The sequence below is a fragment of the Augochlora pura genome, chromosome 10, assembly GCF_028453695.1.
Source record: "Augochlora pura isolate Apur16 chromosome 10, APUR_v2.2.1, whole genome shotgun sequence".
In the NCBI taxonomy this organism is placed as follows: Eukaryota; Metazoa; Arthropoda; class Insecta; order Hymenoptera; family Halictidae; genus Augochlora; species Augochlora pura.
In genome coordinates this window covers 28,355,953-28,377,484 of record NC_135781.1, presented here as the reverse complement: position 1 = coordinate 28,377,484, position 21,532 = coordinate 28,355,953, and the positions used below count along the sequence as shown (strand labels likewise).

The 21,532-nt window shown below is 34.9% G+C and overlaps 7 protein-coding genes across 15 annotated transcripts; 4 read left to right on the top strand and 3 right to left on the bottom strand.

Moving 5' to 3' along the window:
* Positions 1 to 80: 80 nt before the first annotated feature.
* Positions 81 to 2,334, bottom strand: Idh3b (isocitrate dehydrogenase [NAD] subunit beta, mitochondrial). The gene is made up of 6 exons (XM_078192839.1): positions 2,247 to 2,334; positions 1,757 to 1,816; positions 1,480 to 1,689; positions 1,004 to 1,395; positions 740 to 929; positions 81 to 657 (listed from the first exon to the last, which is right to left on the bottom strand). The coding sequence occupies exons 1-6, from the start codon at positions 2,286 to 2,288 to the stop codon at positions 427 to 429; spliced, it is 1,125 nt and encodes a 374-aa protein (XP_078048965.1). The 5' UTR covers positions 2,289 to 2,334; the 3' UTR covers positions 81 to 426.
* Positions 2,335 to 2,638: 304 nt separating this feature from the next.
* Bwa (alkaline ceramidase) lies at positions 2,639 to 6,385 on the top strand. Of its 4 annotated transcripts, none has more exons than XM_078191612.1 (6): positions 2,639 to 2,900; positions 2,960 to 3,077; positions 4,588 to 4,733; positions 4,836 to 4,992; positions 5,064 to 5,301; positions 5,378 to 6,385. In XM_078191612.1, the coding sequence occupies exons 3-6, from the start codon at positions 4,641 to 4,643 to the stop codon at positions 5,697 to 5,699; spliced, it is 810 nt and encodes a 269-aa protein (XP_078047738.1). In that variant the 5' UTR covers positions 2,639 to 2,900; positions 2,960 to 3,077; positions 4,588 to 4,640; the 3' UTR covers positions 5,700 to 6,385. The 4 variants fall into 4 exon arrangements, 3 of the variants coding, with proteins under 3 accessions (XP_078047738.1, XP_078047739.1, XP_078047737.1); XR_013494888.1 differs by lacking the exons at positions 2,639 to 2,900; positions 2,960 to 3,077 and adding an exon at positions 4,108 to 4,511 and having other exon boundaries at positions 5,378 to 5,796; positions 6,062 to 6,385; XM_078191613.1 differs by lacking the exons at positions 2,639 to 2,900; positions 2,960 to 3,077 and adding an exon at positions 3,976 to 4,026.
* Positions 6,304 to 7,290, bottom strand: Purple (6-pyruvoyl tetrahydrobiopterin synthase purple). 3 transcript variants are annotated; one of them, XM_078191615.1, is made up of 4 exons: positions 7,240 to 7,290; positions 6,881 to 6,916; positions 6,743 to 6,822; positions 6,304 to 6,679 (listed from the first exon to the last, which is right to left on the bottom strand). In XM_078191615.1, exons 1-4 carry the CDS (start codon positions 7,275 to 7,277, stop codon positions 6,393 to 6,395), a joined length of 441 nt encoding a protein of 146 aa, XP_078047741.1. In that variant the 5' UTR covers positions 7,278 to 7,290; the 3' UTR covers positions 6,304 to 6,392. The 3 variants fall into 3 exon arrangements, with proteins under 3 accessions (XP_078047741.1, XP_078047742.1, XP_078047740.1); XM_078191616.1 differs by lacking the exon at positions 7,240 to 7,290 and adding an exon at positions 7,135 to 7,206; XM_078191614.1 differs by lacking the exon at positions 7,240 to 7,290 and having other exon boundaries at positions 6,881 to 7,123.
* Arp2 (Actin-related protein 2) lies at positions 7,288 to 11,505 on the top strand. Of its 3 annotated transcripts, none has more exons than XM_078191609.1 (8): positions 7,288 to 7,697; positions 8,057 to 8,167; positions 8,913 to 8,930; positions 9,339 to 9,418; positions 9,487 to 9,622; positions 9,705 to 10,064; positions 10,133 to 10,411; positions 10,490 to 11,505. In XM_078191609.1, exons 1-8 carry the CDS (start codon positions 7,650 to 7,652, stop codon positions 10,655 to 10,657), a joined length of 1,200 nt encoding a protein of 399 aa, XP_078047735.1. In that variant the 5' UTR covers positions 7,288 to 7,649; the 3' UTR covers positions 10,658 to 11,505. The 3 variants fall into 3 exon arrangements, with proteins under 3 accessions (XP_078047735.1, XP_078047733.1, XP_078047736.1); XM_078191607.1 differs by lacking the exon at positions 8,913 to 8,930 and adding an exon at positions 8,496 to 8,513; XM_078191610.1 differs by lacking the exon at positions 8,913 to 8,930.
* Positions 11,506 to 11,815: 310 nt separating this feature from the next.
* Cert (ceramide transfer protein) lies at positions 11,816 to 15,441 on the bottom strand. Of its 2 annotated transcripts, XM_078191606.1 has the most exons (9): positions 14,769 to 15,441; positions 14,620 to 14,673; positions 14,407 to 14,526; positions 13,971 to 14,208; positions 13,565 to 13,848; positions 13,321 to 13,488; positions 12,816 to 13,244; positions 12,611 to 12,743; positions 11,816 to 12,519 (listed from the first exon to the last, which is right to left on the bottom strand). In XM_078191606.1, exons 1-9 carry the CDS (start codon positions 14,808 to 14,810, stop codon positions 12,392 to 12,394), a joined length of 1,596 nt encoding a protein of 531 aa, XP_078047732.1. In that variant the 5' UTR covers positions 14,811 to 15,441; the 3' UTR covers positions 11,816 to 12,391. The 2 variants fall into 2 exon arrangements, with proteins under 2 accessions (XP_078047732.1, XP_078047731.1); XM_078191605.1 differs by having other exon boundaries at positions 14,620 to 15,441.
* Positions 15,442 to 16,043: 602 nt separating this feature from the next.
* Positions 16,044 to 18,252, top strand: Mst (misato mitochondrial distribution and morphology regulator). Its single transcript, XM_078192885.1, has 6 exons — positions 16,044 to 16,226; positions 16,294 to 16,400; positions 16,466 to 16,546; positions 16,629 to 17,072; positions 17,151 to 17,955; positions 18,037 to 18,252. Exons 2-6 carry the CDS (start codon positions 16,326 to 16,328, stop codon positions 18,243 to 18,245), a joined length of 1,614 nt encoding a protein of 537 aa, XP_078049011.1. The 5' UTR covers positions 16,044 to 16,226; positions 16,294 to 16,325; the 3' UTR covers positions 18,246 to 18,252.
* Positions 18,253 to 18,503: 251 nt separating this feature from the next.
* On the top strand, positions 18,504 to 19,786 carry LOC144476212 (calcium and integrin-binding family member 2). Its single transcript, XM_078192886.1, has 4 exons — positions 18,504 to 18,641; positions 18,700 to 18,820; positions 19,030 to 19,204; positions 19,527 to 19,786. Exons 1-4 carry the CDS (start codon positions 18,556 to 18,558, stop codon positions 19,742 to 19,744), a joined length of 600 nt encoding a protein of 199 aa, XP_078049012.1. The 5' UTR covers positions 18,504 to 18,555; the 3' UTR covers positions 19,745 to 19,786.
* Positions 19,787 to 21,532: the final 1,746 nt, after the last annotated feature.

Sequence of the window (21,532 nt, the reverse complement as noted above, 5' to 3'; positions counted from 1 at the left end):
TTTTATACAATTAAAATCTGTTTCATATCGATAATGAAAATATATAGTATAACTTCAAATAAATAAGGTTGTACTACTAAGTGTATTAAGATTAATACAAGGTAATACAATTTATTACTGTACAATTTGAGTATTACATTGTTATCATACGACTGGTACACTGTTGTCTAACAAATACAATTTCGATCATAAATACAACACAGATTGAATTAGTATCAATTCTGTTGACAGAATACACTCGACTTAAATAATATGTTGACTTAAAACAGGTAAGTTAGGTACAGTTTGTGTTCAGATAATACTGTACAATTCGACATGATCGTATTTACCTTTTTTTATAATGCACAGAGAGCACAATGTGCCTATTCTATAACATTCTATGTTACACGAGTCTGACATTAACAGAGATCATACAATAGTAACGATTTAACGAAGATAAGCTATTACAGCGTTCGTAAAATCTGTTGTAGAACTTTGTCCGCCTAAATCTTTTGTCAAAACTTTTCCATCGTTCAAGACGTGGTTCAACGCATCCCTAATTTGTTCAGCATAGCGTAACAAGTTAACGTGACGCAGAAGTTTTACTGCGCAAAGAAGCATGGCAGTAGGATTTGCAACATTTTTACCAACAGCCTCTGAATAAGTGTGCCTCGCACCCTAAATTGCAAATTAATTGTTATTATATTTCGTATAATTTAAAGCATGCTGTTACAATTCTGTATATTAAATGCATTCTTACCGGTTCAAAAACAACACATTCAGGACTATAACTGGCACCCGCTACTACACCAGCACCGCCGACAAGTCCAGATGCAAGGTTGTCTACAATATTACCATACAAATTTGGTAATACCATTACATCGAACTGATGTGGATTAGATACCATCTGCATGGTACAGTTGTCCACAATCATTGTTTCAAATGTTACCCTGCAAATAAAAGAACATGATTGTTAAACTATAATAAGTAAATCACAGATTGTAAAAATAAGATGTGTAGCTACCTAGGATATAATTTGGCTATTTCTTGACATGATTTTAAGAATAGACCATCACCAAGTTTCATTATATTAGCTTTATGAACGCAAGTGACCTTCTTGCGACTGTGTTTCATGGCATAATCAAACGCAAATTTTGCTATTCTTTGACTTTTAACGGCAGTGACTATTTTCAAACATTCTACCACTCCTTTCACAGATTCATGCTCCAACGCAGAATATTCCCCTTCCGTTTGTTCTCTGATGATAATACAATCAACATTCTTATGACGACATTTAACTCCAGGCAGAGATTTTACATGTACTACATTTGAATACAAGTCCAGACTTTTACGTAGTTTCATATTCAACGTTTGGAGCTCTCCAGTCATGGAGTGGTCTGGTGTTGCTAGAATTCCCTGTTGAAGAATAGTTAATGTTAACTATTAATTTATAATATTATTGTTAAGGTTATCCAATAAATAATTTAAATATGTAGACACCTTCAAGCATACACGGTTTCTTGCAATACTATTGGACACCTGTTCAAGTGGTGCACTTAATGTTGGATTTACTTCTGAAAGGAAATATGGTTCAAATTCAACCGGTACATTGGCTGCTTTGAAAACACTTTGCACTGCGACCACTAATTCTGGTCCAACACCATCTCCTGGTATGAGGGTACATTTTACTTTTCCTTCTTGTTCAATTGCCTAAAATGGTAATTATTTTAATTAAATGATATATCTAATTATTTGTTACACATACTTAAATACATACAGTGTCTTGTTGGCGTACTGCTCCTACATGCAGTGCCCTAATAGATCCCTTTTGGGCAGTCTGTAAATAAAAATATTTGTTATTGTCTTATAAATATCATTTCTCGATCATATAGTCGAATCATTCATTCCGCATTAAAAAGCTATATTTATAACGATTGAATAACAGAATCACTGAAGTCATTCGTTTTATCGATCTTCTTAATTGAATTTGAAGTAAAAATTCCTTATTTTCAATAAAAAATTTACCAAAACGTCTCGAAAAATTAATGTTACAGCTAAACTAGAAAATTTTCATATGTCTTTAAGCAAAAGAAATTCATGTATAATGTCCTTGCGTTAACCATTGGTGTACTCTTCATATTCACGTATTACTCCATTGAACAAATTGTTGCATAAAACTTGATGATATTTCAATCTGACGGAATCCAGAAAGTTTTAACAATTGTATGAACAACAGAAATTCTTTATTTCAATTGAATTTGCGTTACCTGCGAAAATAATTTGCAGACGTTTCTCGCGAGTAAAGCCATTTTTTACGACGGACCCCACTGTCGTTCCCACTCCTCCACACAGACCAGTAACGTATTAAATTTGGAAACAACTGGGGCAACTAAAATATAATTCCCTATTTTCTAAGTTTCATTCTTTTTCTCATTTTATATATATAAATCAAATATAAGAATTGGACATTCTGTAACGTATTCATAATTCTTCTGGTTATGAATACATTGAAACGGCAACAAAATTGTTAACGTGCCTGTTTTAGACGACCCTGTTATCGTCGTCGTGATGTACACACATGCATACGACATCTATGCAATGACACCCTTTGTATGCAGTTCGTAATACAGTAATGAGTCCTGTTCTTGCACACCTCCAGGCCGCAGCTTGATTTGTTAGCGAGTGTTAATATAGAAATTTTTTTGTTTTGATTGGTTAGTAATTTACTGATGAGACAGTCAAAGAAAAGGAGGGAGAACAGAGAGCAAACAAGAGGAAAAATCAGCATAACTGCATGTGGAGCAAGTCACACCGATGGAGCTTCTCTCACTCTACCATGCTTACAGTCTTACTTTTTCCGCGCATCTGTTCGGTTGGCAAGTCATTAGAAGCACGCGGCGCGAAGTTCGATAATCTCTCGGGTAAGTCCAAACGTTTATCTCATATTTGGCGAATTATTAAGCGGCATTGGCATCCATAGGTGGCACCCTCCTGCAACAACGGAGCATTTTTCCTTATGGCTTTTCAGCATGTAAGTCATCCTTAAACCACTCACTGAGTGAGGGAGGCGGGCGCAGGAGGGGAGTGTCCAACCGGGCGTAAGTATGGGTATCACATTTTGATCCTCATTCCAATTGATAAAACGTCGTATATTGAGATCTACGAGGCTCTGAGACTTGCGCAAGCATTGTCCGCGTCGCGAACAATTTGTAATATTGTTCACTATTATATTCCTTCATAAGCTTAACCCCAAGTTGAGCAGTATCATTGACAACTTTTAATTGTCGGATTCACAACAATACAATGATAACTTTATCTAAATCCTGTAAATTTGTCAAAACATTTCCACGGAACATATTTATCTTAAAGTACATTCAACAGCTTTCGTAAATACGCTAGACGCAACAAATTTCATTTATATGAAAGTTGGAACTCGTTCATAAATAGAATTTCACGGCGCGTGTCTTAGATGGCGCGTCAACTGATCGAATACGCGGGAAAGAGTAAGGCCGCAGGCATGGCAAAGTAAGGCAAACTAGGTTTCCTATCCGCGTGCACAACCGTACATAAAATTGGGTGAATATCGTTCTGTTTCTGTTCTTCGTACCTCGTTCTCTTTCTACAGTACTTGCACGAATCTGGAAGCATAATAAAATGGTGGGGAAATGTACAAGCCAGTTAGCTGCGATGTACGTGTAAGGTTCTAGGTTCATCAGGCGATTTGCCAAAGAAAAAAAGAGGCTAATTGAAAAGCCTCAAAAGCTGCTGAAAAGTAGTAATTGCTATAATGTCATTAACGTGAAAGCATAGAAAAATGTGTCGAAGTCCTTGTATTCAATCACCTGTTCTGTAGCTGTTGGTCCTTTTACTACTAGATGAAATGGCGCTTTTTTCAAATGTGAAGCAGAAATGGTACGTGGAGCGATCTACGGGAAGAAATAAAAACTAATTAGCTATAAGTTTGGACATTTTACCGTTTTATATGTTATGGCGCTATACTATTAATGATTCTTGCCTAATTCTTCATTATCTGATATAACAAAACTGGTAAGAATCATTTGCTCCAACATAAGAAATAAAATTAATATGTACATGCGTAGTGTGAAAATTATTATAACGTAAAAATTTACGTTAGCTTTTTACTTTAAATTCTAGATTCGCTCCAAAGTTATCATTCTTAAATACATTTTTCAGACATTTTGTTTAAAGAAAGATCTTCTGAGAAGCAATATTTTGTGTCACTGACATTTACACAGCAGTCTTCAATAGTATATAGCAAGTAACATGTATTGGTGTGTAAGTTCTGTAAATGTGACGCTGTCAGTGCTGATAAAAATACGAACACTTGTGTTTGCCCGCGAATAAATTGCATTTTAATAATTCATTGTGCAACGTATTGCAATAGATATGAGACATCTTCATTCCATATAATAGAAATCGTTATTGCGTATCAAAATATTTATACGAAACATCCTAAACTATTAATATCGTGTGAAAAACGTTTGGGACGTTTCTTTGTTCTGGTTTTCTTTGTGAGTTCTTATCCAGACAATTGATATGGTTAAAATTGTTTTAACGATTCAAATATGAAAATCTATCTGTTCTCAGATGTTCGTGGTTTTTATAATCGAGTGACACAGTAATAATAAATAAACCTCGACATGTGGAAACCATTTGAGGCTGGCAGTTCGCCAGTGGACTGGTGCGAACGTAATTATAGTATTTCTTCTAGTATCGCAGAATTTATGAATACGGTTTGTATTGCACAAAAAATTAAAATACTCAGTATATTTCTTTAGGAAATAATGAAATATAACAATGTTAATTGAATAAGTTAAATTGTATCTTATTTACAGTTGAGTAATTTGGTGTTTTTATTGCTTCCTCCTATTCTTATGCACCTGTTCAGAGATTATGGAAGATTCGTGAATCCTGGAATTCATGTAATTTGGTTTTTGTTAATGATAGTTGGTTTGAGTAGCGCATACTTTCACGCTACCTTGTCTCTCATAGGTGAGTAATTCATTATCATAAAGACAAGGACAATGAAGGTAGCTAAGATATTTTTTGTATTGTTGTAATAGGGCAATTGTTAGATGAACTAGCCATTTTATGGGTATACATGGCAGGTTTCTGTATGTTTTTCCCAAGAAGATATTTCCCAAACATTTTACACAATGATAGGAAACTTCTTTCTATTTGTGCAATGCTACCAACTCTTATTGCAACTGGTTTATCATTTATACATCCTGCAATAAATGCATTTGCATTGATGAGTCTTGGTATACCAGCATTTGGCTTTATGATAGTTGAATTAAAAAGGTAAATCATTTACATATAAAAAGACTTTATAAAATAATATGACATTATATTATAACATTTCATAATGATTTTTAAGGACCAAGTCAATGAGGGTTTATAGACTGGGTTTAAGATGTGGGGCTGTTTGGCTGCTAGCAGTTGCTTGCTGGTTAAATGATCGATTATTCTGTGATACCTGGTTGAATTTAAACTTTCCTTATTTACATGCACTTTGGCATTTATTTATTTTCATTGCAAGTTACACAGCAGCTGTACTTTTCGCTTATTTTTCTGTAAAGGATGAGAAACCACATCAATCACCAGTGTTAAAATACTGGCCAAAAGATGACTTTGAACTTGGCATACCATATGTAACAATTAGGAGTTACGTTAAGCTAGATACAAATACAAATATATAAGTATCAATATTAAAATTAAGAAGGCTGTTTTGCATTTATCAAGCAAGAATCTTAATTTTGAAGGCAGAAAGAAAAAAGAAAAGGCAGATATTTGGAAGTATGTTATTTACTTTGCTTATTCAAATGACTTAACTTTATATCAGTGTTTTTACAAAGAAGTATTTATATATATTTTACATCTATATATTTTACATAGCATGTCTGTTTAAATTTGTGATACTACTCTAGATATTACTTTTTGTACAAATATTAAGAAATTATCTATCTTTAGAAGTGCAATATTAGGATAAATCATGCAAAACACTTATTCTATTAATGAACGTAATTCGATATTGTTCTAATATATTATTTGTGTACTGAAGAAGAAGATGCAGTATTGAACTGAAATGAAGACAATGTTAACCATTACTGCATATTGTTCAGTGTGTTATCAAAGAATAGGATTTATGATATCAAGGAAGAGTATTTTACTGAATGTTTTTTCAATGATTCAGTTTTTTCCTTTTAGAGAACATGTTTATATGTTATTTTATATTTTACATACTTACTTTTAACAATTTATAATACAATAATCTATATAGATACATGAATAAGGAGACCAATATTTTATGTATAATTATTAAAAACACATTGTGATATATTTGTGTACTCTTATATGTGAAAAGTATATCTTATTTGAAAATTAATGAAGCATTACAATTGATTCTCTCCTCTATAAATAACAATGTTATTATCAGTTTCATAAATTTTTACCTCATGTAACAGTGCTGGATTAGGCATTAGTTTTCTTAATTCATTAAATATATAAATAGCTACATTTTCAGTAGTTGAAACAACATTTTTAAAATAAGGTACATCTTTATCTAAGTTTTTATGATCCAACTGTTCCATCACTACTCTTTTCATGTATAATTTTAAATCGGATAAATTCATTACCATACCAGTTATAGGATCCACAGGTCCACGTACAGTGACTTTAACTAAATGAAAGAAAAAAGATTAATACGAGTAGTAACAAATATTGTTATAATAATAAGATTTACCTGTATAGTTGTGTCCATGACCCCAATAATTATTACATTTTCCATATACCTCTTTGTTTTCCTCCTCGGTCAAATTATCGCTGTAAAACGAAAAACAATAAAGCAACAAGTATACAAAAACAAAACAAATCGCGGTACCTGTGCAAGCGATGACAGCTGGAAATCGATTCTTTCCTAGTTAAATAAGCAATTGGTTTAGTGATATCGGCCATTGTTTGTCAATGCAATTAAAATTTGTTCTATACTATTCCGAATATGAGAAACGAATGATTGTAGATATAAGAAAAGTATACTGTTAGAAAAAAATTATTCAAGGATAAAAGAGATTGCAATAATTTCTTCCTAAAGCTGCATTTTAATACCACTATTGTGTTATCTCATTTTTCAATTACATATCAGATGAATGTATTTAGCTGAAATCCGAGTAAAAGTGGAGCGTTTAAATGGAAACGGAAACATTTTATCTGTGAATATAAGTATCTACGTATGTAACTAACAAAAATTGATAACAACGAAGCGTTTGGAAGAGATACATATTGTTCAGCCAATCGAGCTTTGACGATTGCGTGTCAGACTTAAAGAAACGAACCTAGTATACGATAGGAGCTTACGGTGAAAATCAGTGATTTGTGCTATCAATTCGTACAGTGTGTGGTACGGGCGATATCGCCTCAAAAGAGAACTATTTACAACTCGTAAATATCAATCTAATCCACCAGAAAGTAAAAAAATTTGTCGTTCTGAAGGAACTGAAAATCTGACTTCACACGTCCGTTGCTTCCAAAAACGTCATGCCGGTAACGCCCTAAAACCCGTAACAATTAGTCATTTTGTGGAATGTGTAATGTTTAATATCATTTAACACGAGAAACAAAAAGGATCAGTTTTAGTAATTACAGTAAAAAACATGGATAGCAAAGGCAGAAAGATCATTGTTTGCGATAACGGAACAGGGGTAAGGTTATACGATTTCATCCCTTGCGATTTCTCTTCATGTCGATTTTTCGTGTATTTGTCTTTGAGACTTATTAATGCTTTAGTTACCGCAAATTTATCAATATACTTTATATTTAAAAAAAGTTGAATCATTGCCTTTTAAATAATGGTCTCGAAAGAAGCTATTAATTTATACAGGGTGATAAAAAAAGGAGGTCCAATTGTTATTGTTGTGATAGTATTAATCAAGATATTTTCCATTCTTCCTTAATTTTTACAATACTATTAGGTAACTGGCTGAAGCTAAAGCATTAACAACTGTTGATTTCTAACAAATTAATAATTTACATTATATACATAATGATCCTTTATTTGTAGTTTGTTAAATGTGGATATGCGGGAGCCAATTTTCCAGCACATATATTTCCATCAATGGTCGGGCGTCCTATAATCAGAGCAGTCAATAAGATAGGAGACATTGACGTCAAGGTAAATTTTTCAACTATTCAAGTGTAAAAAGAAATTAGAATATTTGTCATAATTTTGTTTTCTTATTTGCCAATCAATTGTAAATATGATTTGTGGACAAAATTTGGTTGCTTTAAATTTAGTATATGTTTCTTGTATTTCACAAAAATATTGTATAACTTTATTAATCAAGATAATGAACTTTAATTCTGCACTTTTGTGAGGATACTCTTAAAGTTGAATCTCTCCTCATTTTTATTGATAAACTCAGAAGTAGCTTCTTGCTATGGAAAACTTTGCATAGTTAATAATCTTCAAGCAATATATTAATAACTCGCTTAATTTTCAGCAAGAATATTGTATTCGTGTAAGTCAATTCACATTATGCGGTGTGCTTCAATGTTAAAATTTGATTGAAAATAATCCATGCATTTGTCCACTGATGTAAATAAAGTTTGACTTGCTAACCCTTTTCGCTAACACAAATATCAGAATGGAGTGTAGATACAAAAAGTAAGATGGAAATTATTTTTAAAACTACTAGGATATGATAGTTTGTATTCAAATTTAATTAATCTTTCTATTTCAATCATTTGTGGTAAATTTCCCCACCACATAATTGGTTACTGCTTTGTTATCCATTATAAGAAAGACAAAAGTGACTACAAAGCTGATACAATTTATATTTATTGTGTGTGGGTTTGTGTATATATTGTATTTTTGATAACTATCTAATATATTTGTGTGCTTACACTTGCTCTCGTAGGATGTACTTAACATGCCTGTAAGTTTCTTGCATTTTTTGATGCTAATATGTACAATTGTCGGTACTACATCAGTGCTTAAAAAACTAAAATCTTTACTCATCTATTAATAGGGTCTCTGTAGTTTTTAAATTTTTTTTTCTTACTGATAAAATATACTATCCAAGCGACTATGTGAATGTTAAAAGAAGAAAGGTAATGTACCTATTAGTAAACAATTCTTCACAATAGGAATTATAAGAAAAATTATTTCGTATGCAGATGGAAGTACTTTGTCTTTTTAGTTATGCATATTCACATAACATAATATATAAGATTTTAGAATGATTTGTTGAATTATTTAAATACTAACAATTTATGTTAACTAAACATGAACATATGTACAGGACACATAATGATTTTTAAGTCATTGTAATTTACTATCACAGGATTTAATGGTTGGAGATGAAGCAAGCAAACTTCGATCTATGTTAGAAATTAGTTATCCAATGCAAAATGGAATTGTTAGGTGTGTATGAAAGTCTTTGTCTGATGTGTATGCACTATACATCACTAATTTGTTAATACACTTGGCAGGAATTGGGAGGACATGTGTCATGTTTGGGACTACACATTTGGAAAAGAAAAAATGAATATCAATCCAAGGGAGTGCAAGATCTTATTAACGGAACCACCAATGAATCCTATCACAAATAGAGAAAAAATGATCGAGGTAAATCACAGTGTCACATATACAAATATTTTCAGTAATACTTAATATATAATTACTTGCTAATTTTATGGAATGATTTTAGGTAATGTTCGAAAAGTATGGGTTTGCTGGGACATTCATTGCAATTCAAGCAGTACTTACGTTATATGCTCAAGGGTTGATTAGTGGAGTTGTAGTAGATTCTGGGGATGGAGTCACTCATATATGTCCTGTTTTCGAAGAGTATGCTTTACCTCATCTTACTCGACGGTTAGATATAGCTGGCCGAGACATTACAATGTATTTAATAAAGCTTCTTTTGTTACGTGGATATGCTTTTAATCATTCAGCTGACTTCGAGACAGTTAGAATGATGAAGGAAAAATTATGTTACATTGGTTACAATATTGAAACCGAGGAAAAGTTAGCACTTGAGACCACAGTCTTGGTTGAGTCCTATACTGTGAGTAAAAATTGTTACAAATTCAGAAAATATAAATTTACATTTTATTCTAGCCCAAAATTTTGTAGCTTCCTGATGGAAGAGTAATAAAAGTAGGCGGTGAAAGATTTGCAGCGCCTGAAGCATTGTTCCAACCACATTTAATCAACATTGAAGCTCAGGGAATTGCTGAATTAGTATTCAGCACTATTCAAGCGGCTGACATCGATATAAGGAGTGAATTGTATAAACATATTGTTTTAAGTGGTGGTAGCACAATGTATCCAGGGCTTCCATCTAGACTTGAAAGGGAAATTAAACAGCTTTATTTACAAAGAGTATTAAAGAATGATACCTCAAAATTAAATGTAATTATAAAAAAGTCGCTTCATTCAAGTTCTATTGCAACATGTGGATTTTATTTATACCTCTTAATATGTTTCTAGAAATTTAAGATAAAAATCGAAGATTCTCCTAGACGTAAGGACATGGTTTTTATGGGTGGTGCTGTATTAGCAGAAATAACAAAGGATCGAGATTCAGCGTGGATAACCAGAGAAGAGTACGAAGAGAAAGGTCTTAGTGTATTAAAGAAATTAGGCTCTTATGAATAATGAAGATAATAGCAATTGAAATATAGAAAAGAGGTACACATTTTTTTTAACTGGAGTCATTTAAAAAGTATTTACGATTTTCGTATTTTGCTTTCACTACTGATATGCAGACCTATTTGTCTTGGACTCGTACAAGCGACAAACATAATTAAAAATGTTTAAGAATTATTGAAACTTTTAATCAGATTTAATTTCATTTGACGTACACTACTATACAATTGTATTTCATTTAAAACTGATACAAATAGATTGAAAATTCAACAAAGTTTTAGAGTGAATTATATATTTATGTTTGCCATGATGAATAGCACAGTTGTAGATGATATACATTGTAAATATAATTGTCACAAATCTTCCATTTTCATCGAATTACAATAGCGTCCATAGATACGCATTGTGCATTGCAATCAATGTATACCTACTTTCCTTACAGTTTATAGAAATTTTACGAAATTCAATGTGTTGTATGTATAATCGCACTAGAAAATAATTTGTTAATATAATGGCTAAAGTTAAGTAACTAAAATTGTAAATATTATATTATAACGACACATTCGATTTTACCGCCTTTTACGTGTGAAATAAGAAGAGTATTACGTTGTTTTAAGATGAGTTTTTAATAAGTTTTTAACATTAGTTTTTCAAACTGCATTTCTTAATTCATGATTCTTTTAACGTAATTTTTTAAATAAAACATTCAACCACATTTTCAAAAATGCATTAACTGTTATATCTTCAATTTTGGCCATTACCGTAATTAATAATAATTAGCTTATAAGACAGAAACGCATTTGTATATCTTTGTACCCGCTTCTCATGATTTAAAAAATGATTCTATTTAAATGTTATCCCACATGTCTGTTTTAAAGGAACATATTTGAAAAACATGTAATATGTAGTGTACATTTAAACACTTCGAGGTTAAAATATATGTTCCAATCGGTTCATGTTAAATGGAGGGTACAAGGTAAAACTATTTTGTACGATGTACATACATGATATAGAAGTTTTATAATTTTAGTTAAGTAATTTATAGAAATAAATTTATTTCTTAAAAAAACCTTTTTTAATTTAATCTAATAACCTGTACATATTTAATTACTAAGGATGTGTTAATATTATATTAAAAAACGGATTAAAGCAACGTATAAAATACGATTTAAGACAAATCTACAACAGTCTTTATTATGTTTCTTCATTCGACCATTATATAGTGTATGTTTGTACACATTTTATGTATAAATAAAAATAACAATATAATTTGTATTATACAGTTTCGTATTTAATTGAATATTTAATATAACAATAGATAAATGTATATGTAATCCTTTCGTTAAGATTTTTACAAATGGCTTGCGACATCATTGTGTATAACAATAAAATAACAGGCTATTATTTAAAGAAGTAAATATAATTTATAAACAGTGCTTCAGCGCGTGTGTTCCAAAGTTTACCTCGGAAGTGTATATAATGTTTTTTTACACTTTATTAAATCACTTTCGATGGAACAGCTTATATTCTGTTCCATTAAGCTATCATACTAAGCAAATAAAAAAAAATAGTATACAAAACACTTTCAATTTATACTGGGAGAGTTTTTCATTTCGAGTTTTTTGTATTATGTAACTTCTGATTTGTTATCTTTGATATATTAATGTATCGAGAGCGTAAGAACGTCCCGATGTTATAAATAAAGAATTGGATGGAAAATATGGAATATCTATCGAATTACTCTTAAAATATAATCGGTTTGTCTTTACACTGATCAATACAAAAACTAGTAAAACGTTTAAGGAACTTTGGATACTCCCTTTTATAAACAGCACGTAAGACAGATGCTGGAGCCCATCCACCAGGATTAACTGCAATCAACGAATAAGAGTATTATATGCATAATGAATGAGTGTATGGCAAACTAAATTAAGAAGGTAGAAAATAACATCGAATACTAACCAACGGAACAGTATGTTATTTTGCATGTAATGTTATCTCTCTTTATTTCTTCTTCATCTTTTGGTGGATCGATAAATGTTTGACACACGAGACACACAGTCAGATAAACTCGTACACATTTTCCCGTGTTCGGCTATAACGCAACATATTCGTTATGGAGTAGTCTACTTAATGAATTTTGAAAATGAACATTTCCAAAACTTACAGGATGGTCAGGATGTTCTGTACTATGATTACAAACTATCCATAAATCATGTGCATCCGGATCTTGATCATCGGATACACGACGCATGTGTGACCAGAATAGAGCGTCTCTCTGACTCGCCGGCCAAATTCGTTTATGAGTTTGAAGAAATACTAAAGTATCTTTGGAAATGTTTTCGACCACAGTCATATCTTCCAGAGTTGCTTCCCAACCGGTTCTATACTCGGGGCTGAAGAATATCTGGCAAACCTCGTGACCAGTAACTCCTTTTACAACATGACATGCTTTCAAGGGATCTACTACTAAACCATCAGCCTCTTCTTCGCGTCTATACATTCTCATGTCACCATCTTCGGCGAATAATTGCCATCCACCAGCTCCAACACCAAGTCGTGCATAATGCAGCTGTTGCATTGTTTTTTTCTCTATCTAAATGTAGACGTAGCACAAACTCAAGATATAGTATCATTTTAATGAAACATTGATTAAAAGAATAAAACTATACCTCTGGCCAAAGCCTGTGTTTGGCTGCTGACATGGTGGGAGTAGTTAAAATTGAAACTGACTTTTGTTTCAAACGATCTCTTAGTTGATTCTCCTCGTCAATTTTATCCAATCCAGTCTCTACTGCATCATAAAATTCTTCATCGCAGAGAGCACTGTGCGGACCTTCCTGTTAAATTAAAGATAAAACATGTTTTCTGTTTCTTCAACGTTTACACAAATATTTTTAGATTTCATAATCGGACCTCGTAATCAGGACCTCCATGGATAAGAACTCTAGGTCTTGGTGAATCAGTTTGTTGTGTTCCAACTTGATCTTTCAACACTTTGTAAAGTTCTTGCACTTTTCGCTTTTTCTCAACTTCTTTTTCCCATCGACGACGCCATGCATCTTCTCGTTGTACCATTAACTCAACGCAATGCTGCAACGTTGCTAACACGCCCTCGCTAGTTGCTTTAAATGTTATTGCTTCCCCCTTAAAATCTACTGCTTGTTCAGCTGGATCAAACATTGTCTCAACTTTATTTTCTGAAACATATAGCCTTTTTGTTATAACAAAGATTCTGCCTGTCAAAATACCAATTAAATTACAGAAACAAAATATTATGAAACAGCTGAATGCATACAAACAAAAATGATCAACTACGTACCTTTCGTGGAAATATTCTTAGCATTCTCTGCACAATTATCAAAATATTTTTGCAGAGTATCAATTTGCTTAATCAAGATATCCCTAAAGGTCTCAAGCTCTGCTAATTTCTCTTTTAATCCTCTAACACCACGTTTAGTAAAGCTACCTGCGCTTGTAATAGACTGTGTATTTGACACAAGCGAAATGGCGCTACCATGACGTTTCAGACTATTTTCGCTTCCATAACCAGATTCTGACTGTTTAGAATAAATAAACACAATCTTAATAAAGTATAATAACCAGAAATCTATTAATAACTCGTTTAATGACTAAAAAGAAGATTAATAATGTTTTTCTAAATGAAATCCAATTGTTTATCTTTGATTTATAAGAATTTTAAAATATTACTGGTAGATAAATTGTTAATATAAAAAAAGACAATAAAATTTAAATACCTTATATGACTTCAGAATATCTACCCAACGTTGTTTTTCTTCTGGACAGTTTGCTCTTAAATACCATACCAGGCAATCGTTCACAGACACATCGAATCTACACTCATCGAATTCATGCGCCTAACAAAACAGATAGTGAAAAGCAATATCATAACATTTTCCATGAAATTACTGAAAAACATATATCACAAAACACATTGTGTCAGTGCATACCTTAATGTTAGCTTTATACAAACTTATGGAACCACGACATCCAAATCCACTGTCCTGCTCAGATTTGTAATAAGATAAAGTACCATCTTTGAGAACAATAAATCTAGTTTGCCAGCCATGTATATAATTTGTCCATTTGGATAATGTACCCTGAAGCTCTGGAACGACAACCCCGTCGGAACCTTCTTCATCTACATCATCACCGTCTACCTCAGCTTCCACGCACTCGGTATCCTCGTTGGCAAGACGAACGATTTCTGTTTCATCGGCCATTCTCACAAGTAGATCTTACGGTATCAACGTTGATCGTTGTTTAGGTTTAAGATAATTTCAACATACCCGGGGAAATGTATTTTAACGTTACAGATGCGGGCAAGTCTATCGATAAATGGTTACTTAATTAATCAGTTTAAAATCTGCGAAGTATGTAATCAACCACTGACGGGACACGAATAACGTCTCAGAACATGTTAATCATCGATTATCGTACACATAACCTTATGTAAAAATCCTTATCCAAGGAATGAAACATCAACAGCTTGTGTTTTTTTGGCAAATAATAAGAAGAATTAAGTGGCAGAAAATCAACAGTTTCACTCAAGCAGTATTTTCATGAGTGATTCATGCACTGCACATAATCTTTGTTGATTGGTCATATTGTTTATCAATAGAATTGTTTACACTTTCCATGAATACTTCAGCAATAATTTTAACTGTACGACACTTTTCTACACAATGAATTGTGCGTCATTTCCAGTTAATAACGGAAAAGACAACAGGATTTTTTTCTCTTACAATGGACACAGAATATTCTCATATGTAGAGATGAAAGTCCTTGACTTAGAAATCAACTATGTCATCTCACGCGGTGTATGTTACGCCACCTTACAGAGAGATTGTGACGATTGATTTGAATTGTGAAAATCGGATGGTTTCATTCATTTCGAATGTCAAATATTTAATGTCATTGCTAAATCAAATAATTGCAAGAAACTGTTATTTATTTATTTTTCTTTACTCTTTTCTGAATTCGCTATAAGCTAAACTTTCAAGTTTGTCCGTTCGATGGTATCACCAAACACTTCTGTTTAAAATCTGAAATTAACGCCATTCCACGTAGTGGCAATAGAGCCAAGCTTGTAGTCAATTAGTTCTCGAATGTTTCCGATAAGTGGTGATGGTATCTGTGTTCTGGTTCGGTCGGTATTCGCCTGCCGTTTTATCATTACATAAAATGGCGCTATTTTGAAACTTTCCTGTAAACTTTTCTGTATATAATGTAGGGTAGTCGAAAAATATTAATTATGATATAAGCAGGGCAAGTGAAAATAAACCAAGGGTACAGTATGCTCTAATTTATCCATAATTAATGTTTTTGGCGATTCTGCATTATGCATATGGTAGATAGTTTAGGCATTTACCATTATGTGGTGATAGTTCGAATGTCCATATACGGCTGATTGCAACACATGCATATATGTGGTGGGTTGTGCTATATCGTGCCGCATGTCATGTCAATGAGAATTGTTATGTACGTAAATAGGTTATAAACAGTTAATCTCTCGAAAATTTTTCTTATGAAAAAGTGACAACTCTTATATTAAACGGTATACATTGTGAAAAATAAAGAGAAAATTATAACATAACCTTTAATTGTCGTTGTTTATTATATAGTGCTTAATAACAGTTACAAACGATACAACACAATGGCAAAAGAGATATTAACTATTCAAATTGGTCATTATTCCAACTTTGTTGGAACTCATTTTTGGAATTTGCAGGTATTTAATAAATAACGTTGAGTAAATTATATATATTAAATTATACAATTTATATATTTTTTCAGGAAACTAATTTTTCATATGATGCTGACCATCCATCTGAAATAAATAATGATGTATTATATAGAGAGGGGGAGAATTTACAAGTAAGGATATATTGGTAATATTTGATAGTTTAAAAGGCAATATTGAATCAATAATATGATAATGTAATCTTATATTTTGTAGAAACAAGTTACTTATACTCCCAGACTGTTACTCGTAGACCTAAAAGGAACATTGGGATATTTAAAAGAGGAAGGTACTCTGTATCATGCTGAACAAGATGAAGAAACAAAATTATTGTGGGATGATGATAAGGTAGAAGTCACAAAAGAAGAGGCTGCCATTAAAAGTTCATTTGTGAAAAGCCTAGATGAACCTGCAAGTTCTTCAGAAGCAACACCTGTTACTGTAGACAAAAATGTTAATACATGGGTAGATTATTTATTGCCAAGATTCCATCCTAGATCTGTGAACACAATTAAACAGTATAAACATAATTGTGCAGAGCAGCCATTCGATATTTATATGTATGGAAAAAATTTATGGCATACTGAACAATTTTCGGAAGATTTCACTGAAAGAATAAGAGCATACACAGAGGAGTGTGACCATATGCAAGGTTTTCAGGCATGTATTTGTTTTGCGAATCAGTCAAGAACGTAGCGCTATATTACTTATTAATATTTATTGTATTTTTAAATACAGGTTATTCTAGATTCTGTGAACAGTTTTGGTGGACTCGGAGCATCATGTATAGAACATTTACGAGACGAATACGGAAAGAGTATACTATCGTTTCCATGTATGGATAGTAAGAAATCCGAACCTTCAAAGTCTGATTTAATCAAGGCTCTAAACACTGCGCTATGCTGGCAACATATTGGAGAATTTTCTTCATTATACAGTCCACTTTGTTGCAGTCAAACTGTTTGGCCTACCGTAGGGGAACCGCGAGTGTTCAATCATTTATCATATAATTCAGAGCTGAATACTCACAGCAGTGCACTACTAGCAACAGCATTGGATGTAATGACTATGAGATACAGACACAAAGAGTATCCAAACGTTGTATTGGCAGATTTATGTGCAGATCTAAATAAGATGGGTCGTAAAGCAGCAGCGACAAGTCTGACTTTGCCATTTCCAATGGGTGCAAAAATGGATTTGATCGATGTATTGGATGACTTAACGGGACCATTGTGGACAAGCCTGACACCGAATTGTGAAATAGAAATGGATAGAACTATGCGAAGTATTGTGTTGCGAGGTATTCCAGAAGAAAGGCTGAAACGACCCTTGGCGAAGGCAATGAAACAAACGTCGAAAGCAGCCTATAGATGTTCCTCCGTACACGAAATGATGACGCTGTATTTAGCTTCTGTTTCGTACGCATCAGCCACTTATCTTTCCACCATTTCTTCGCCAGTGATTATTAAAGATCCGTATCCAAGATTCTTTAATAATAATATTACTGAGACAGGCGATATTATGGGATGGCCATTGGGGAACGGTACATTAATATCGCTATATATAATATCTATAATTACTGCTTAAGTTCTTTATTCATAGAAATTCATTGTTTTATTTGCAGATGTTAAGTCTGTTTCCGCTATGGCCGGCTTACACAGTGGAAGTAGTATTCGGACAATGTACGAATCCTTGCACAGTCAAGTGAGCAGGATAAGAAATATAAGACAGTTTCACGCGTTCACAGATTCTGGTTTAGAAGAAGATGAATTTCGAGAGTGCCTCAACCATCTACTTGACTGCAAAGAAAATTATGAAGACCATTATGATTAAGTTAATCGCTAGAAATTGCACAAATTCGTAAAATACATTTCTTTCTATGAACAGATGCATAATTCAAATTTTTCCTCGCGCTTTAATACTTCCTAGCAAATAATATCGAACTTCTTAGCGAACCCCTAACGAAAACATTGACGAAAGTAGGTGTGGCATGACACACCTAGTAATTAGAGCTGTCGACGGGGGTGCAGAAGCTCAGTTGAAAGTTCAGATACGAGACCGAAACGCGTATCGTTTTGCCCTATGTGATCTGTACTTTTGGATTCTTTGAAAATTGTTTGCAAGTACGTCTTAAAGCGCGAACATGGGAAACAAAGTAGCAACGTTTACGGAGGAACAACTGGAGGATTATCAGGATTGCACCTTTTTCACGCGTAAAGAAATTTTAAGGTAATTCGATGCGAATTTGTCGTGATCTGCTTTTTTTTTGGATCGTTACTTTTTTTAGAATATTCAAACGATTTCGAGAAATGGGAGACTCAGGAACGATACCACGTACCATGACTCCTCAACAAGCATCGGGTCTTCGCATACCACTTTCATGTTTGACGCGTATACCGGAGCTAAAAGTACTGTCAACTCACCATCAAAGCTAGATCTATGATAGAGTGGCCGAGGCGACTGGTTTCGGGCACTGTGCTACTTGTAATTAAAAAATTAGTCGAACAAAAGTGGTCGTTTCGATTAGTCTGGTAGCTCTAGCATTACGTTAACATTGTAGCAATTATTGGTATCGTTTAATAACTGTATTTCCGTAACGAAGATCGCGGTGTTACAGGAAAATCCGTTCAGACAACGTATATCGGAGGTATTTACGAAACGTCAGAATACAGGTCAGTCCTCAAATGTCGACACTGAAGGGATCTGTTTCGAGGAGTTTCTCGAGATGATGTCGGTTTTTTCGGAGCAGGCTCCGCGGGACTTGAAGGTCTTTTACGCCTTTAAGATTTACGGTAGGGACCATCGCGTGAACCGCATCAACCAGTCGAACGATTCGTGAGCAAGCTTCGGAATTGACTTCGTTGTGTCTATAGTTGTTCCTCCTACGGAATGAGAACCGACTGTAACAGAAGTATTAACAGAAGTATTTCTGTTTTGCAACAGAAATACTTGTTACAATTCTTTAAGTTGTTTGATCAACCAGACGATACTGACTTGCTTCTAGTCGATAATCACACTTAAATTTTAATATTTTGCTAATAAAAAGATTTTTCTTCTACCTTAGATTTAGATAATGGATCTTAGACTGTCATTATTGAATTTGTTACGAAACAGATTTCGACGAAGACGGGGTGTTGGGTCTAAGTGACTTGGAACATTCCTGTCGACAGTTGGTCCAAAATGGTTTGAACGCTGACGAGGTAGCCACCATATGCCGGAAAGTTCTCGAGGAAAGCGACATCGATGGTGACGGTGTTCTGTCCTATCTAGAATTCGAGCATGTTGTTACAAGAGCTTCAGACTTCATGGCGACATTTCACATAAGAATTTAACTCTGATCGTCCATGGGAATTAATAAAATTATTTGTGACCAATGTAAAAGTCTATTAATTCCCAATGCATATGTTTAGCTCAGTTGACTTTAATTTTCGATATTTTACAGTTACAGGTAATATTTAATCGATCCGTTGAAAGGTGTCTGCACAGATCCGAAAGCCGAATCGGGTCGATCGCAAAGAATTAAACGATTCGTGCATCGTACAGCGACTGTGGTACAAGTGTTGCGGATAAGGAGTTTCGCAAACTCACGAAGGATAATTATTGGCTCTGCGAATCCGTGCGGGCTTAGTGAAGCGCTATCGTGTAGCTTCTTGCGAGACGCGTATAGTCGTATACTTTCTTGCGCGGCCTCGTAAGTTGCCCCTGTTGAGCAATAACGAGCAATGCCGGCTAAATAACCAGGCCATTCGTTTTCGCTCCAGACAGGAGGAACCTCCGGTGGCTTGGCCGCCTGGGCAAATGATCTGACGGAGCTCCCTTGTTTTTACAAAGCTATGTCAACGAATTTTCCAAGCGATGCCAAGACGGAGTTGGTCATCGCATTCCAACAAATAGTGCTATCGATAATCATACAGTGTGAAAATTAGGACTTCCACCAGCGATCTAGATATCAATCGGTTAGGGGAATGAGAGGATTCGAGGGGAGGAAGTGCCATTGGTTACTTAGTACATGGATACTATGTGCATTCGAAATGGTTCCGCGGTTTCTGAATGTGTATTCGTTATCGCGGAAGTTGTAGATGAAACGGTAGGTGGAGGAATGCTGGTCAATGCATGTTGATCTCGCCGGGCTGCGAGCAAGACGGGCGTTTTCGTGGCCCTGCATGGCCCGGCTACTCGGTGACGATTCGGTGCCGCGATGGTAACATGGTGTCGTGGTCCGGTCATCTTAAAAAGCAGACGAAATCGGAGATACCGCCCTGTGTTACGGAGCCTCGACCAGTTATAGTCGGCCGCGCGGTAACTAACCGAGTCTTGGGACCAAGGCCATCCGGTCACTTCTCATCCCTCTCTCTCTTCCCCGCTTGCATCCCTACCGTCCAGAGATCCTCCGGGTCCAAGGAAGCCCCCTTGCCTCCTAGGTCCGCCGTGAACACCCTCTGCGCCCCACCGGCCGCCGCTTCCACCGCTCCCACCGCCCCTATGCTTCGTTCGAGGCAGAGAGGATGGTCGGCACCGCCGTACCGCTCCGGAGAGTTTCTCCCCCTTGGCGATCTTGACTAACCAACCAACCACCTTCCATTTCGAGGTATTCGTACATTCTTGAGGCCCGTCGACCCGACCCAACGCGTCGCGACGAGAAGAGACGCGATGCGTCGTGAATCGGACCCCGTCCCAACGTGTACAGCGCACGACGGGGACCGGGGATCGGGACCACGGTTTGATCCAGGGGGAGGAAGAAGGGATATCTCGTTGCAAGTGAGACGAAAAGTCGGGGAGAAGAGGAATGAGAAGCTGGAGAGATCGCGGGTGGCGGCGTCGACTCGACGATGGAACCGAGAGAAGGAAAACGAGATGAAGAAGACGAAGGAGAAGTCAAGGAGTCACGAAAGAGGGGAGGACGATAGCGGAGGCGGCGGTTGGCGGTTGGCGGTTGGCGGTTGGCCGAGGGCAGATTTGAACCGAACTTTTACGGCACCCTACGTGGGCGAGTTCTCTCGCCGTGCACGGGGAACTCTAGAACGTTCTTCGGGGCCTCGACCCCATGATCACGCAGCGACATCGTTGACTCCCCGAGCATCTCGATGCACAGCCGATCGGAATATTCGGAAAATGGGACG